The sequence below is a fragment of the Aspergillus pseudodeflectus genome (assembly GCF_044049435.1).
Source record: "Aspergillus pseudodeflectus strain CBS 756.74 chromosome Unknown BJX68scaffold_4, whole genome shotgun sequence".
NCBI classification, from domain to species: domain Eukaryota; kingdom Fungi; phylum Ascomycota; class Eurotiomycetes; order Eurotiales; family Aspergillaceae; genus Aspergillus; species Aspergillus pseudodeflectus.
The window spans coordinates 993,599-1,009,666 of record NW_027263780.1 but is presented as its reverse complement, the minus strand read 5'-3'; the positions used below and the strand labels follow the sequence as shown (position 1 = coordinate 1,009,666).

The window sequence follows — 16,068 nt, the reverse complement described above, 5'->3', positions numbered from 1 at the left end:
AATGGGAGCTATAGTAGATAGGTCCATGATGAATTAAACAGCATGATGACGAAGTGGTGTACTGTTTGAGGCGTTGAGCAAGACATCGATGGCTACGTCGGTTCCATCCCGTTCACGCCGCGCACGCGCCGCAGCTGTGCAAGGGGCAAAGGACAAATGCCAAAAAGCCTTTATGGGTACTAGTGCTGAGCCAGAGGGATTCCATTTGAGGGTTAGTGGAGCCTCGCAGGTTTAAAACTGGCTTTCGTTTATATTCCGGTGCCATGTACGTTCGAAGCTTGAAGGCTCTGAGGTTTTCTTTCAGGGCAACGGGAAAGAAAGCTAGAGTCCTCGTGGTACTGTTGTAGGTCGGTAGGACGAGACTGGTCACCGAAGATATTCTGACAACTGGAAGCAAGATTTAAGCCGGACCGCCACGCCAATCACGTATCCTCCAATATGAGGCAGCGCATACTGTACATACCATGTAAGCTGGTAAGTTTTTGATGAGTCGACGGGCGAAACTGACTCGGGCAAGTTTTCGTGGCTGGCAGACTCCGTCCTGCGACCGTTCAGGATAATTGCGCATCTTTAGGTAAGGCAAATCCCCTTTCTCCTCACGGTTTTGATGGCTCGATCATTGACGATCCGCCGAGGTTCAGGTACACATACATGATGCGTGATAGAGAATGTTGACCACGTAGCGGAACATCAAGGTGAGTACACTGGAAATAAAGCCGCCACAAGGTGATTGAAACGAAACGGCCGAATTGGGTCCCGTGGGTTGTTATCCGGGTGGTGGCCTTCGCGCTGGCTAATAATTTGCATCACCTGCGCATTGGTGGCGGTGTTTCATGCACTCCTCCTCGGCCCTTCCTTGCGTCGAGGTGCTTTGGTGGTTATATCGCAGACAAATTGACCAGATTGGCAAACTCCCATTCGACATTACCACTGAGAGGGCGTCCAGGACCCGGCGGTCGCGTGATGTATTGTATCTCGAGAAACTTCGCAATGATGGCCTTTTTCCAAATACTGAGAATGACTCTTCAGTGGTAGCACAGATAGCATCATAGAAGCTTGCTGGCCGTAGATACGCAATGGCAATCCCGTCACGATATCTGATCACAGCCGCTTTGCTCGATAACTCAATTCCCCCAATCCACCCTCTTGTGATAGCACGAGTTGTTAAACGCACGAGGGCGAGATTCTGTGAGGAAGCGCATTACGCCACCGTCACTTATATGCTCTACCAACGCGCGGAATGCTGCTACGGTGATGACCTCCCAAATCACAATCTTCAACCCTGTCCGCATGAAAACAGGGCATCGAGCAGTGGAACGCCTCGGGACGCGTGGGGCACTGCATCACCCCATTCCACCAATCGCAGCTATTTCCGTCCCGGCGCCCTGAGTGGTCAGAAATGAGAAGATCTCGCTCAGTGTTGCTGGGCCTTTGCGGGCCTGGCGACGGCACGAGTGTTAAACTGGCTGGGCAATGTTGTCGAGAGGTCATATCCAGCCGAAGGTAGACTGCTCCGGAGTAAGCGCATTGGAAATACCTTTGGACAAAGTAATAACAAACACGGCGGAATGCGTCAACTTACCTTTGATGTACTTTGGAAAAGACTTACCAGTGTTCATCCCCTGCCATCGCTTCCTCCGGAGTACGGAAGAGTCACCATCACACTAATTACTGAATCTAACGCAGGACTGAGCTCCACTAGCATCCTGGCGGTGGTGCATACTGTCGGCCGATATGATTGGAAACAGAGCTCTCTAGTAGCGAGTCCGACTAGGCCTTAGGCCATTGTAGTCGACGTACCCTAACTGGCGATAATGTTTGAGGATGATACTAGAATTAGTGTTGGTCGCTTGTGGCACAATGATGATATGCTGCCAAGTATGGGGATATATCTGCGAGAGCTGGATCCCTTGCCAGTCGGCTTTAAGAAGTCTGGAAGTGGCTTGTGATGGTGACTCCGGACGACGAAAGTTGGACTGTGGATCGAGGCTGCAAGATGTGTCACGTGACCGGATACTTGGCGAGGTTTGGAGCACAAGACTGCAGGCTGCCTCTTCAACATCATCTCTCAACTCCGGTTTCATCTTATCGAGAGACTGGACCACGAGAGCACTGGAAACCAAAGCCGGCATCACACCTCGATCGGCAGCGATCGAAAAGCGGATATAAGCTTGAAAGATGTGACGCGTTACCGGATCCTACTCAACGTCGATTGGAACCCATCACCTGCTCAAACTGTAAGCTGCACGCACTCCATTCGGGATTCGTGCTTCATCTTTGAGAGGCCAGCTGCTCGAACTAGAGGCAGCCAGTTGACCGGAACAAGAGGACAACCGGCTCCTTTGCGAGAAGTTGGTGCCTCCACGTTTGATAGCCTCTAGGCTACTCACAGCCTATCAAACTAGCCGGGTACTATTTCCGTAGCAAGCGTCGCCTGGAATTCGTGCGAGCGACAAGCGTTAGCTCGGGCCAGGGCCACAGGGTGGGCTGCAGCGCCGCTCACCAAAAAGAAAGCACCCAACCGAAGAGGTCCCAGGACTCAAGGGGGGAGGACAAAACTCTGCATTCCAATGGGATTCGAGTGCGGAAGCTACGACCAACAGCCGCTTGAAAGGTGCCAAAAGACCTCCCAGCTGGGCAGGAATTGCAAATGCACGATTGGTTTGGAAGACAAGCCCCTGTACCATGGGCCACTGGGGTGGCATGCGTCTTCACCACCTTTCTTGAATAACCAGCTTCACAACGGGTATATCCGAACGCCAGGTATCAAGAGGATCCTGCCTTACACATTCGCCCTGGCGCTTATCCTGCAACGGTCGTATTGACCAAGAAACCGAGTTCTGCACTGTATCTCTCTACTATGTACTATAACTTGCGCCCCTCTTGCCAGCTGTTTCGACAAAATCCACCCACAGATCTATCGCGCCACGACGCCCACACAAAGCCCCGGCTCCAACTCGCCACTCCTGTCACAACTCAGCCTTGCTTGCTCGCGCACAACCTCTTTTTGCTCCATTCTCCGCTTAAAATCGCGCCTGGGAGTATCTACCCGCGAAGGCTTCCTTTTAAAGGCCTCGTGGGCCACAAGGGCTAGGCGATCCAGCTTTTGACAGGCTGGAGCTTTGTTTTTCCCTTCCTTCGTGCTTCTTGTTTTAGCTTCCCCCCCTCCTTTCCTTCATTATCCTTGCTGGGATTGACGATCTTGCGCGCTTCGTCTACCGTCTAAAAGCGAAGGTCCAACTGCCCGCTCTTGCGGATTATCACCCGAACCCACTCTCTCCTTTCCCTCCGTGTCTGTTCGCCTTATCGCTATAACATCTCTGCATGTGACACACGATAGCGCCTTTCAACCGTTGGGCATAGTTCAGTCGAAACCTACTCGCATTTTCCTGGCTCGGAACGACTACTACCTCTAGCTGGATGCGTCTCTTGAAGATTATGCAGCTGCAGACGCTACAGTTGGATTGTTGATCAATTCTATCGCCTCTTTTGCTGCTTACTCTTCCTTCGGTCCTGCTTTACGCGCTATTTTCTTCTTCCCTATCCAACTCTCCGACATATACCATGGACGATCAAATGTACCGTCCCGGGTATCGTAAGCTGGCACCGAAGGTTGGGTCCGAGCCTCCAGCGCAAAACCGTGGCCTCGAGGACAATCGGAACAGGCGGAGCTCTACCGCATGCAGCGAATGTAAACAGCGTCGAATAAAGGTACTGGAGCATCTTAAGGCACATACATATCCACATCTTCATGAGTTTGTCCCTCGCTTGTCTCTTGTGATAGCAATTTCCTATGTCTTGCCAGTCTATGGGTTAACATTCGTTCTAACAAACTCTGGATATTATAGTGTAGTGTTGATGGCACCGGCCCTCCTTGCACCGAATGCGCGCTTCACGGCAGAGAGTGCATTTTCGACGAGAGACAGGATAAGCGTCGAAAAGTGGCCCGCGAGCAAATCATAGAGGACCTCAAACAAACTCAGAATGACCTCAAAAACGCCCGTGGATATTTGGAATACCTGCTCGACGCGATACGATACAGCAATCGAGATGAAGTTTATGCGCTTGTCGACGCTATCAGGAGTGGGGCCTCGGACGAGCAAATTCCACACCTTATATCGCAAATTACACGATTTCCACCTAAGTTCGACTTTTTTAATCCAGCCGATGGTTATCCACGGTATAACCAGATGCTCGATGGAGGTGCGGACAATACGCCGGACGGTTTACCAGACGGACCTAGCAGGTCAAGACGATAGATGCGCGATGCTGTCGGCCAATCCACACTTAACATGATGCTATCCGAACAATGACCCTTCACATAACGTTAGTACGACGCCAATGCCCTTACCATCCAGTCTAAAACCGATTGGGCGCAGGGGAATCCTTACCACATCACATAGCAGGTCTATATCCCCGAGACGGCTTCGACACTGTTTCCTCGACCAGAAGGCGGCTCCAGTCGTTCCAGGTTAAACTCCTGCTATTCTCACATCACACCCGCAACGAGTCAGGAATTACGGACACTTAAAACGAAGATACCACATGACCAATACAAGAATATCCACCAAAAAAAAAAAAAAGTAGAAGCCGAGCACACGATGGCATAACTGCTTTGACGCAGACTTTAGATATCTGCATACCATTTACCTTTGAATTCCTCGAACGTTCCGTCGTATATCTCCCCTTGACCTGGGTCCTAATCGAGATTTTGGGCGCCCTTACTAACGCACCAAACATTTTACATGCGTAAAACATTGGTCCAATGGCCTTTCGACCATGGACTGTGGTCAATCAAAAGCCGAAGCAAGCGATGGGAGTCTTTCTAGGTGGGCCGACGTCATACAAGCTGCCGGCGACTCAAACTACATGCTGAGGACTTTTAGTGACTGACTCACGATTGCTATACAGCAGATACTTATACGCGTTCAATCTACAGTAAAGCGGTCCATACTACACGACGTCTCATCTCCGGAGAACCCTAAATTTGCATACAAACAGCGCTACACGGCACCTCAAACATCATTACTCATAACTCACTTCCCTAGAGGGATAGCTAACCATCCTAAAATAGTTATATATTACCCATGGGCCCATATGCTAAGCACTCACTCTACTTTGCTCTATGAGATCGCCCAGAATGTTTATCCGAACGAGCACTGTCCGATAGGGCCACGTGATTGAAAAATGTCCGGCTGAGTCATCTTTTCCCCTGGAGTACAGTTGACACAATGCAGAGTGCGGTTTCTCCTCTCTCGAGGGCGTTGGTCCTGTTTTGATTTGACAGCTCATGTGTCGCGGTCAACCGCCATGAGTCCTGAGCTTGTAACTGTACAAGCTCGATTATTGAACGTCTGACGTACCTGGTGCAATGCCAATCTCTTGCAATAATGGCGCCGTACGGACGCCGTTTCTCCCGGTGGACCCTGTTCCGACTCCAACCCCGCAAGATTAGGTAGTTGTCGCTGGCCCCGGCCTAACTAAGAGCAAATGACTCAAATCCGTTGGGGTCCCGGATTTTTCTCCCTCTTTCTTCCCCCAGATTTTTAGCCCTGCTGTCTAGTCACTATACTGGCAAATCGTCCACCGGACACATAGCCGTATAGACGCGCGGAAATATTCGGCCAAGCCTTGTCTTACCCGCACTCGGCCCGATGGCGAGCACCCTCGTGGCGCAGTCGAGCGTGCAGCAGCTCACACCTGGCGCAACAAACTATGATGAGATGGGCCCTAAGGAGGACACGGCCGACACAGGGCGGAAGAGGAAAGCCTCTGAGCTGTCTGCCAGTAAAACCAACAATGCACCGCGGCAAAAGATCACCAGGGCCTGCGATAGCTGCAAGGAGAAGAAGACCCGCTGCACTGGCACATTGCCGTGTGGGCGGTGCACAAGGCTGTCACTGTCCTGCGAATACAACGCGGCCTACTCGCGAGGCTTACCCCCAGACCCGCTCCCGGCTCCGCCAGCGGTAGCTGCCAGATATGCACGGAACCGCTCTGTATCCCACGCATCAATATCGCAGAGTCCAGTTTCCCGAAGGTCACCACCCGCCAGAGATTCGCCGAGGGTTGCGAGGACTCCGCATTCGCAGGTCTCGCACACTGCTGTGGAAGCGCCGAGGCGTAACTCTCCTGACCCAGTGGCCACGGATTTTGAGGGCAACTACCTGGGTCCTGCGTCAGGCGTGTCATTTCTGAATCGCGTTTGGCGCCGTCTGCATCAGGATGAGACTAGTCTCGTTCCTGATGAACTCCAGAATGAATCGTGGCCCAAGAACACTTCGGTGTTTATGTTCGGCGACAAACCATACTCTGATCTTTACGATGCTGGCTTCACTCTACCCTCATTCGAGAAAGCTCTGGAGTTGGTGAGCATCTACTTCGATTACGCAATGGTCACCTATCGCTTTCTGCATCGTGGAAGTGTTGAAGAATGGCTGAGACAGGTGTATAACAACAATATCTCCTCTTCCAACCTACCCACTGGTCCTCTCGTTGCTAGAACTGCAATAGTGCTTATGATATTTGCCGTTAGCACTCTGCATGAAGAACAGACACAGGGGAATCAGGCTGAAAGCTGGACCGGAAGGTAAGCAGTTTAGTTCTGAGCCGCATTCATCTACTAATCGGTTTCTTTTAGTGAAAGATGGTATGCTGCGTCTAAACACGTGCTCTCAATGGAATGTGGACCTCCGCGTCTAGAAACCGTTCAAGCACGACTTGGTCAGTGTCTCTATCTCCTTTCCTCTTCGCGGGCGAATGAATGCTGGTATACATTTGGCACCGCCGTCCAACTGGTGACAGCTATTGGCCTGCATCGAAAATGTCCGGCTAAACTGTCCAAAACCGGTACCTCGTATCTGGAAAGGGAGCTTCGCAAGCGAATTCTTTGGAGTGCCTACACTCTTGACAAGTACCTAAATGTTATCTTTGGGCGGCCACGACTGTTGCATGACGGAGATATCGATCAGGAGCTTCCGGATGAAGTGAATGACGACGATATACTGCAAGATGATCCCGCCATGCGTCTAGGCACAGCAGATTCCATGATGATCGCATCCGTCTTGCACTTCAGGTTCGTCTTCAAATACGCTCATAATCATGTAGTATGACTAATGATTATAGGCTTGGACGCATTCTCGGCGAAATCTCTCGACAGTTTTACACAGTTAATCCTATCTGTCGAGATTCACCCCTTGAGGCAGCGGTGCGCATTACCTCAGACCTCGAAAAATGGAAAGAAACAACACCCCCGTTATTCAATAGTGTTCGACCAACAAGCCTTATACCGCCATTATGCAGGCAAAGTCAGGTTCTTCAGCTTGCGTACTGCCACGCCATGATCCACGCAACCCGAGCATTTCTTCTAAATGATTTCACGGATTTGAGTCGTCGGCCAACGGCCCCACACCCAATGCTAACAGCGCATGTAAGTAAGTGCCTTGAAGCTGCAGAGCATGTCATGAAGTTGGTGGACAGCATCGCAAAGCAAGGGACCTTGATTCAGTCATTCTGGTTTACGCACCACGTGTGCTTTTGTGCTATCGTTGTGGTCTACATATACACAATCCAACACCATAGGATGTCGTCCGCTCCGGAACAGTCCGAGATTGACAGCGGTCGCGTCCGATCACTATTCAGTCTCGCAGAGGTATGTCAGCAACATCTGGCCGAAGCCACACGCAAGAACTGTCCGAGCCGTCGCTACGGCATCATCTTAGAGGAGACAAGGCTGGAGGTGCACAAGCAGCTTGGGTCTCGCGCATGCTCCGTCCCGAACAGCCCAGAGAATACCCGAGTCTCCTTTATTCGGAGTCAAGAGCCGGCACTCGAACAACGACCGGCGGAACAAGTTGATTTAAACAGTCCAATTTTTAACCCACAACCTATGAGCTTCGACGGAGACTTCCGTCCATCTGGATTCGTGGATGAACCCTTTGGTATGAGCGATGCCGGGTTCCTGGAAAACCTCGAAAGCTCAATGTGGTGGACGCAACTGGATACCTGGGTTAGTGATCAACGCTCTTTCTAGTGATGGTTGGGACATTCAGAATACTGATTTCTCGCAGGCATTTTCCAACCTCCCCACCGATCCGTCTCAATTTTCCTTTTAATTGCGAGCATGATTTCACCCCGCCTTGTAAGTTGCCGGCATTGCTAGTGGTACTATACCCAGACAACTAGTAAGGACCCCGATTGGGCCTCGTCGAGAATATCAACATCGTGGGATTTTCTTTCTAAGATTTTCTTTCTAAGATTTCTAAACCTGTACGCAATGCTGTCGTTATCCGGGCCATTACCTTGCCTGTAGCTCTTAGAGCAGCATTTCCCGTGGCAGGTTGGGGCGTGGATGTCGGATCGTCACCTCGGATAAATCTCCGAATCGATGAAGCTTTTCCGAGAGCCGCAGCTGCCTCGCTGACTCTCTCTTTACCCATTGGCGGATGTCGTGCACCATGGACGAGGATCCTTGACCCCGGATCGCCCTTCTCTGGATATTTAAATCCGCCTCCTGCGCTTGTCGTAATGATACTGAACCACCAAGAAATATACACGCAGCGCCAAGATGCTGTCCACACTGCTCCCCCAGGCACCAACACATATCGATAAGCTCCCAACCGACAAGGTCGAAGTGCCGGGGGTCGAATTCGAGCCTGTGACGGTCGATCAGCTTGTCCGGAATCGTGCTTCGCTAGGCCCGTCGCAGCCTGTGGTCTACTACCCACGGACCGGGATAGAATACTCAGAGTTCCCATTACACCAACTTGATGTCTTCGCCTATCGTGTTGCCAACGTATTGGCCAAGGTTATTCCACCTCGGACCTCGTCATCACAGACGCCGATAGTCGTTGCGCTGCTAGGGCCGTCAGATCTGAATTATCTTGTTTTGATGCTGGCCCTGACAAAACTCGGTCATTCCGGCTTGCTACTTTCAACCAGAATCTCAGTCGAGGCGCACGTATCTCTGGTAGAGAGGACGAACGCGCAGCACATCTTCGTCCATAGCTCGCTGAAAGACACAGCCAGAAAGGTCCAAGAACGAGTCCCATCTCTACAAGTGCAAGATATCCCGACGGAGGAGAACTACGACTACCCGGTGTCAGAAGACCCCATCGACACGAACCTTTCATCGCATCTCAACCCCGAAACCGAAGCAAACCATGTCGCCTGGATCATCCACTCAAGTGGAAGCACGGGACTCCCCAAGCCGATTTTCCAAACCCAGCGTGCCGCCATCAAGAACTATGCGGGAAATATGAACATGCGCGGGTTCATCACGCTGCCGCTGTACCATAACCATGGAATCTGCTGTCTCTTTCGCACGATATACTCTTGCAAGTCGTTACACTTGTACAATCCGGGGCTTCCGTTGACCAGCAAGTACCTGGTTGAGATCATGCAGTCTCATTCGTTTGAGATTTTCTATGGTGTCCCGTACGCGCTCAAGCTGCTTGCGGAGTCGGAGGAGGGGATCAAAGCGCTGGCGAATCTCAAGGCTGTCATGTTTGGGGGGTCCGCGTGTCCAGATTCGTTGGGAAACCTGCTTGTTGAGAATGGCGTTTATCTCATCAGTCATTATGGATCGTGAGTATCGAACTGCACGGCTAATGTTGAGCCAAATTGCTAACTGTTCCAGAACCGAGACTGGCCAACTTATGACATCCATGCGACCACGCGAGGATAAGCGATGGGACTGGATGCGCCCGTCTGATGCTGTGAAGAAGTTCCTACGATTCGAGGAGCGCTTCCCCGGCGTTTACGAGTCAGTCGTCCTGGACGGCTGGCCGTCAAAGGTCATGTCAAACAGACCTGACAACGCTTACGCAACCAAAGATTTGTTCCTAAAGCATCCCGAAATCGAGGCGTACAAGTACTATTCGAGGCTGGATGACACAATTACCCTCGTGAACGGTGAGAAAGTGATCCCGCTGGATCTGGAAGGACGCGTGCGGCAGCTCAGTGTCGTCGCAGACGCACTCGCTTTTGGCGTGGGCAAGTCCAGCATCGGGCTGGCGGTCATCAGGGCACCGGATGCAGCGACATTGACCGATGAGCAGATCATTGAAGCTATTTGGCCGGCCGTGGAGGAGGCTCATGAGACGCTCCCCGCGTACGGACAGTTGTCGAAGAGCATGGTTCGCGTCCTACCCGCCGACGCCGTCTATTCGCGCACAGACAAGGGTACTGTGATCCGGCAGGCATTTTACCGTGATTATGGTGATTTGATCGAGGCCTCTTATGAGGCTGACGATGCGATGACGGGGACCCTGTCACTGTCAGAGGAGGAGATGAGGGAGTTCCTGCGGAAGCAGTTGCCCGATATCCTCCCCGTCAAGGATGCGAATGAGCTCACTGATGATGCCGATTTCTTCTCACTTGGGATGGATTCTCTGCAAGCAACGCAGTTGCGTTCGGTGCTGGTCAAGAATATCAACACCAAGGGTCGGAAGTTAGGGCTAAACGTGGCATTCGAGCACCCGACTATCAACGCCCTCGCTCGTCACCTCTGTTCTCTTGGCTCTGGGACTCTGCAAGCGGAGGTGTCTATTGAAGGGCAGATGGAGGCTTTGATATCGAAGTACAGCAATTTCGAACAACACACACCTTGCCCTAATGGGCTGAGCGGGCGATATATTGTGCGTCCTATCCCCTCCCTTCTCATACCAAATAACTAACAAAAGAATATCAGGTCGTCACTGGCGCCACCGGCTCCCTTGGCTGCCACACAGTTGCCCACTTGGCTAACCTTCCCAACGTCCAGAAGGTCTACTGCCTCATCCGTGCCTCATCGCCGCTAGACGCCTACGGGCGCCTTCTAGAATCCCTCCGAACCCGCAAGCTCTATGAAACACTCTCTTCCTCCGCAAAGAACAAGCTCATCGCTCTTCCCTCTGACCTCTCCCTTCAGACCCTCGGCCTTGACAATACAACCTACAACTCCCTCACGAGCGAAATCACGGACATTATCCACTGCGCCTGGTCCGTAAACTTCAATCTACACCTCACCAGCTTCGAGCGCGACAGCATCGCAGGCCTCCACAACCTCATAACCCTCTGTCTCCGCGCCCAACGGCCCTCCCCGGCAACAATGAACTTCTGCTCCTCAATCTCCGCCGTCGTCCGCTCCACGACGCCCGATATCCCCGAGACATTACCTCCTTCTCTCACCTGCGCACAGAACATGGGCTACGCGCAATCGAAGCTCGTCGCAGAACACATCTGCGTCAACGCCGCGCAGCAAACGGGGATCCGGGCACGGGTTCTCAGAATCGGACAGGTCATCGGAGACTCAAAGTATGGAATTTGGAACACAACTGAGGCGATCCCGCTTATGGTTCAGAGTGCGTTGACGACGGGGGCGTTGCCGAGGATCGATGAGTGGCATCGTTGGTTGCCTGTTGATGTTGTTGCGGGGACGATTAGTGATATTTCGCTGTCGTCGTCGGATGTCGTTACCACTACTACTACTACTGGGGTGACTGGAACTTCGCAAGAGGGTGCAGGTGGCGCGATTTATAATATCATCTCCCCGCACCCCTTCCATTGGACGAGCGATCTCCTCCCGTACCTCCGGTCTGCGGGGCTGGAGTTTGAGGAAGTGAGCCCGCCTACCTGGATAGCGAAACTGCGGAAGTCGAACCCTGATCCTGCGGTGAATCCGTCTATCAAGCTTGTTGAATTCTTCGCGGGCAAGTATGATAGTGATAAGCCGAGGAAGGGGTTTGAGTGGCATACAAGTCGCACTGAGGGGTTTTCAGATGTGTTTAGGGAGGCGATGCCTTTGGACGCGGAGCTGGTGGGGAAAATGGTGGGATTTTGGAGGGAAGAGGGGTGGAAAGCTTAGGGGATAGGTAGGAGTATCATGCTAAAGCAATTCCGACGCATAGATATATGTGTTTAGGACAGATTGGCAAGTTCAATTTCTCATACAAAGTCAAGACTCCCTCTATGCAACGCCAGAGCAAGCGAGAGTAGAAAGCACAATAGATCATCTTATCATCGCACGTGATATGCACAAGGAGAAAAAGCTTTAAAATCAATCCAAGATTGAAAGGGAGCAAGATGTTAGTGTTAGTCTTCGGCGAAATCCACGGCGGGAAGTCCCCTTTCCTCTAGTCCCTGCTGAACGCCCTCCTTCAACACCCTCAGCGCCTCATCCCACGAGATCCCACTCTGAGATCCCGAGCTCAACCCAGTGCCCCCAGGAGAACTTCTCGGAGAAGAGTCAGATCCCGTGCCCGAACCCAAGCCCTCACTCGAAGACTTCCCATCTTCAACAAGCCAAGCAAGCCACTTGACAACCGAAACAGCTTTATCGAGGTCCCGTTCATCAGCCACAACGTGCTTCAGGTAGTCCGCTAGCGCAGTGACGTCCTCCACGAACGGGCCCTCTTCTGCAAACGCCGTGTGCCAGGCACTTGCTTCGTCGCGGAGGTCGGTGAGCTGGGAAAGCTTTTTAGATGTGAATGTTGGTCGTTCGGGGAGCGGGGGGAGGCGGATGTGTCGCTCGTTTATCTGCGCGCGGGAGGTTGTGCCGGGTCTCGAGAGGGAGATTTTCGCTGCGGCGGCGCGGCGTTGAAGGAGACGGGCGCGTTTGGACTCTTCAAGAACTTCGCGGCGGATGTCTTCGGGAAGGGCGGCGAGGAACTCGGCAGAGACGTTGGGGTCGTCTTCTAACGGTTCATCGGCGGCGTTGATCGTTGGTTCTGGTCTGGGGATGACGAATTTTGATTGTGTAAGTGAGGATGCTGTGGGCTGTTTTAGAGGTGGGCGGCCGCGGCGTTTCTTCGGAGGTGATATGGGTTTTCGGACTCGGAGTGGGTTGCTCGAGGATGAGGATGGTCTCGGGGGTGGGAGGGTAGATGAGGATGGGGTCGGGCGTGAGCTGGCTGCGGCAGGTTGGTCGTAATACCCTAGCACTTCGGCGAGAACGTCTTTCGGCAGAGCAGCTAGGATATCTGGGTCCAATTGGGATTGTGGTGGTAAACTGGAGGAGTTGGGTTGCGCGCGCGTTGGGGCGAAGGGGGAACCTGTACGGGAATCGCTCCGCGGTTTGGCTTGGGCTACCAGCTTGGATCGGATATCGCGTGGGAGCGCGGCAACAACTGCTGGGTCCGGTTGCGATGGCATGATAAACTGAGTGCCAGAAATATTGAGAGGCTTCTGGGTGCTGTCGTTCAAGGAAGGGCCGTGCCATACCGTCTCTGCTTCGTTCTTACGCGGGCTGTCTAGGAGGTCCGGATCTTCAGGACGTTGCGCAGTTTTGCGAGCCGGAGGCGCCTTGAAAGTGAGCTGCTTCTGGCTACCGTCTGGTTTCTCAGATGTCGACTTGATGGGCTCAAGTTTGGTCATCTGAACGCCCAGCCCTCTCAGATCACCAGGTGATATCTTGAGACTCTGAAGCATGGAAACGGCCTCTTTTCCGAGCGAATCTGCCGCGTTGGTAGCGATACCGAGAATGACACTTTTGTTGAAGACATCGCATTTACCATGACCGAGATGCTTCACTGGCTCCAACGGAGCGTCAAGAGCCCTTCGCATGACTTTGAGAGTTAGCTGCTTTCCCTTGACTAGATTTTCAACCAGTCTGCGGTGCAGCTCCTCGCATAGAGAGCGGACAAAGTCGTCTGCTTGTTCCTGGGTAATGAAGCGAATGCCCCAATTTACTTCTGCGGAGACGGACTTGCGTACAACCTCATTGCCGACTTCGGTCCGATCAATGCCACGCGCATAATCCCAAAGCTTGATGCCCGTCTTGGGCCCCAAGGCAGATGTCAGTTTCTCTCGCGAAAGCTCCCTGATGTCCTTGACCAGTTTAACGCCCAATTCTTCCATTTTTGAGCTCAGGCTATAACCCACGCCAGGGAGGCTCTGTACCGGAAGCTCTGCAATGAAATCGAGAACGGCATCTGGCTTCAGCTGGAACTGACCCGCGGGTTTGGCCTTTCGCAGGGCAACCTTTGCCTGTAGGATATTACCTCCGATGCCGACAGAGACGGCGCAGCCTGTGTCACCTTTGACCGTTGCTCGTAATGCCTCTGCGATCTCGTCGGCCTTCGCTTGCTCTCTGTAGATCGACCCTTCGGATACACCTTTACCATCCGAACCACCTGCCTCAAGACACAGCGACGTAATGTCCACTAGTGCCTCGTCAATACTAACACTCTGAACTATGCCGTCTACCGCTAAGATTGCACGATAAAACTTTCGACTCGCTTCCTCATAGGCCGGAAAGTCATAAGGCAAGACACGCAGATCAGGACAAGCCTGTAGGGCACCCTTCATCCACATACCATTCTTGACTCCAGACGCACGAGCAACATAATTACAGCTGGCAATTTCAGATCCAGTGCCGGTACCGTGAGCGATAGCAACAGGCTTCCCTTCCAGCTCCGGATGTTGTAACGTTGAGACTGCCGCAAAGAAGCAGTCGAAATCGACATGCATGATGTACCTCCTTGCACCAGGTACGAGCTTCTTCCGTGCAGATTGAGACCGGGATTTCTCCTGGGCTTTCGACTGCAGCTGCGCTTTCAGCTCGGCCTTCCAAGTTGAGAGGTGATGTAAACGAGATTCTCTGTAATATTGCTGGAGGAATTCCGGATTTCCCACGCTCGAATTCTTCATACGCGGGTCTGATAAAAGCTGCGCATTATATTCCTCAGAAGTCATTTCTGGTTTAGGAGGCGCAGGATCACGGTGAGGAGATACCGCGTCTCCGATAGCTGTTTTGTTTCTGGGAGCAGTAGGAGCTGTCGGTGACTCCGGAAGCCCATCTTCCTGCTCGTTAGCCACGGGTGATTTATTTGGACCAGAATCCTTGGCTGGTGCATCGAGTGAGGTAAAACTCGGGAATTCACCATAATCTGACTGTGAGGCGACGTTTGACTGATTGGGGGCTGGAGCTTCAGGCGTATCCAAACTCCCATCATTCCGGAATTTTTCTGCTTGAAACCGAGCCGAGTACCATGACGATTTGCTTTCATCTTTATAACTGGGTTTCGGAGTAGCAGCCTGACTGAGCATCCGGCCGTTGTCGAAGTTGAGGATTTTCTGGTTCTGGCCCTCGTCGACGACCTTATACAAGTCCCATGGAAGCAATCGTCCGGCTTCGACGCTCTCGACAACCCACGCCGGCTTTACAACTCGATAGCGCCGTAACTCGTCCCTTTTCTTCGGCGTGAGTGAGCTTGCGATGATATGAGTAGCGGCGGTCTTGCCATCGAGATACTGAAGAAATCCACCGCCATGGCGCACAATGAGCTTGTGTAAGTCTTGGAGTGAGGGCTGAGTATATCCATTCACATGCGCGACAACTGATCGAAAGATCTGAGGACAGTTGTGTTGTACGGCGGAGGATCGAATTTCATTGTCGAGATTCTGAAGCTTGGCTTTTTTACGGCGCATATAATCGCCATGGCCACCGAAGGCCGAGGCTCCATATTCTTCACCTTCTTCATCTTCAAAGCTGTCTGGTTGTGCGAAAAGTCAGTAAAAGTCTCTGGAACGAGGCAAGTCGGTGGCGATAAGGCGCGATCTAACTTACGATTTTGAATCCGTTTGCGCACCGCGCTGGAGGTTGCATCTAGGCGTGAGCCCATGGGAAGCTAATGAAGCGCAGATTCATATTCCGGAAAACGAGAAACAGACGAAGCAACCGGTGTCCTCGAGGTGAATAGGATGAGCATCTTCCTCGTAGAACAAGCCGCCTCTTCGATGCAGGCTGCCGCGGCCGACGCGAAGATGGAGCGCAATCATGTGACACAATCATCGGTGGGGCGGACACTCAAAAGGCGGTACAAAGCTTGTCAGGCGGTCATTGGCTGAAAAGTATACAGCGGTGAAAAAAAGAAAAATGGGGAAAAAATGGAGCCGCCGAAAAAGTTGCAGCATGCGATTGTTTCTCTCTTCTTCTTCCTCTCCTCCATCCGCCCTTTCCTCTTCATCGGATCTCTTTCGTTCTCTAGTTTTGTTGTCCGGGCTTTGAAGTGTTCCTTCCGCAATCTGTCTCTTTCTTCTCGCATCTAGACGGTCGTTCTTTCGATTTCCCTTTATAGAGCTCTCTAC

General features: G+C 52.3%; 3 protein-coding genes across 3 annotated transcripts; 2 read left to right on the top strand and 1 right to left on the bottom strand.

Annotated features, from left to right (window-relative positions):
• Positions 1–1,244: 1,244 nt before the first annotated feature.
• On the top strand, positions 1,245–1,677 carry BJX68DRAFT_227650 (uncharacterized protein). The gene has a single exon (XM_071038713.1). It carries the CDS (start codon positions 1,474–1,476, stop codon positions 1,666–1,668), a length of 195 nt encoding a protein of 64 aa, XP_070903981.1. The 5' UTR covers positions 1,245–1,473; the 3' UTR covers positions 1,669–1,677.
• A 3,977-nt stretch (positions 1,678–5,654) lies between these two features.
• BJX68DRAFT_252745 (putative NRPS-like enzyme) lies at positions 5,655–11,845 on the top strand (the record flags this gene model as incomplete). Its single annotated transcript, XM_071042611.1, has 8 exons — positions 5,655–6,530; positions 6,561–6,589; positions 6,641–7,075; positions 7,126–7,528; positions 7,604–8,008; positions 8,567–9,585; positions 9,638–10,637; positions 10,691–11,845. The coding sequence occupies 8 exons, from the start codon at positions 5,655–5,657 to the stop codon at positions 11,843–11,845; spliced, it is 5,322 nt and encodes a 1,773-aa protein (XP_070903980.1).
• Positions 11,846–11,878: 33 nt separating this feature from the next.
• BJX68DRAFT_144878 (putative DNA damage repair protein Mus42) lies at positions 11,879–15,740 on the bottom strand. The gene is made up of 2 exons (XM_071036551.1): positions 15,548–15,740; positions 11,879–15,473 (listed from the first exon to the last, which is right to left on the bottom strand). Exons 1-2 carry the CDS (start codon positions 15,600–15,602, stop codon positions 12,073–12,075), a joined length of 3,456 nt encoding a protein of 1,151 aa, XP_070903979.1. The 5' UTR covers positions 15,603–15,740; the 3' UTR covers positions 11,879–12,072.
• Between the last annotated feature and the right edge of the window lie 328 nt (positions 15,741–16,068).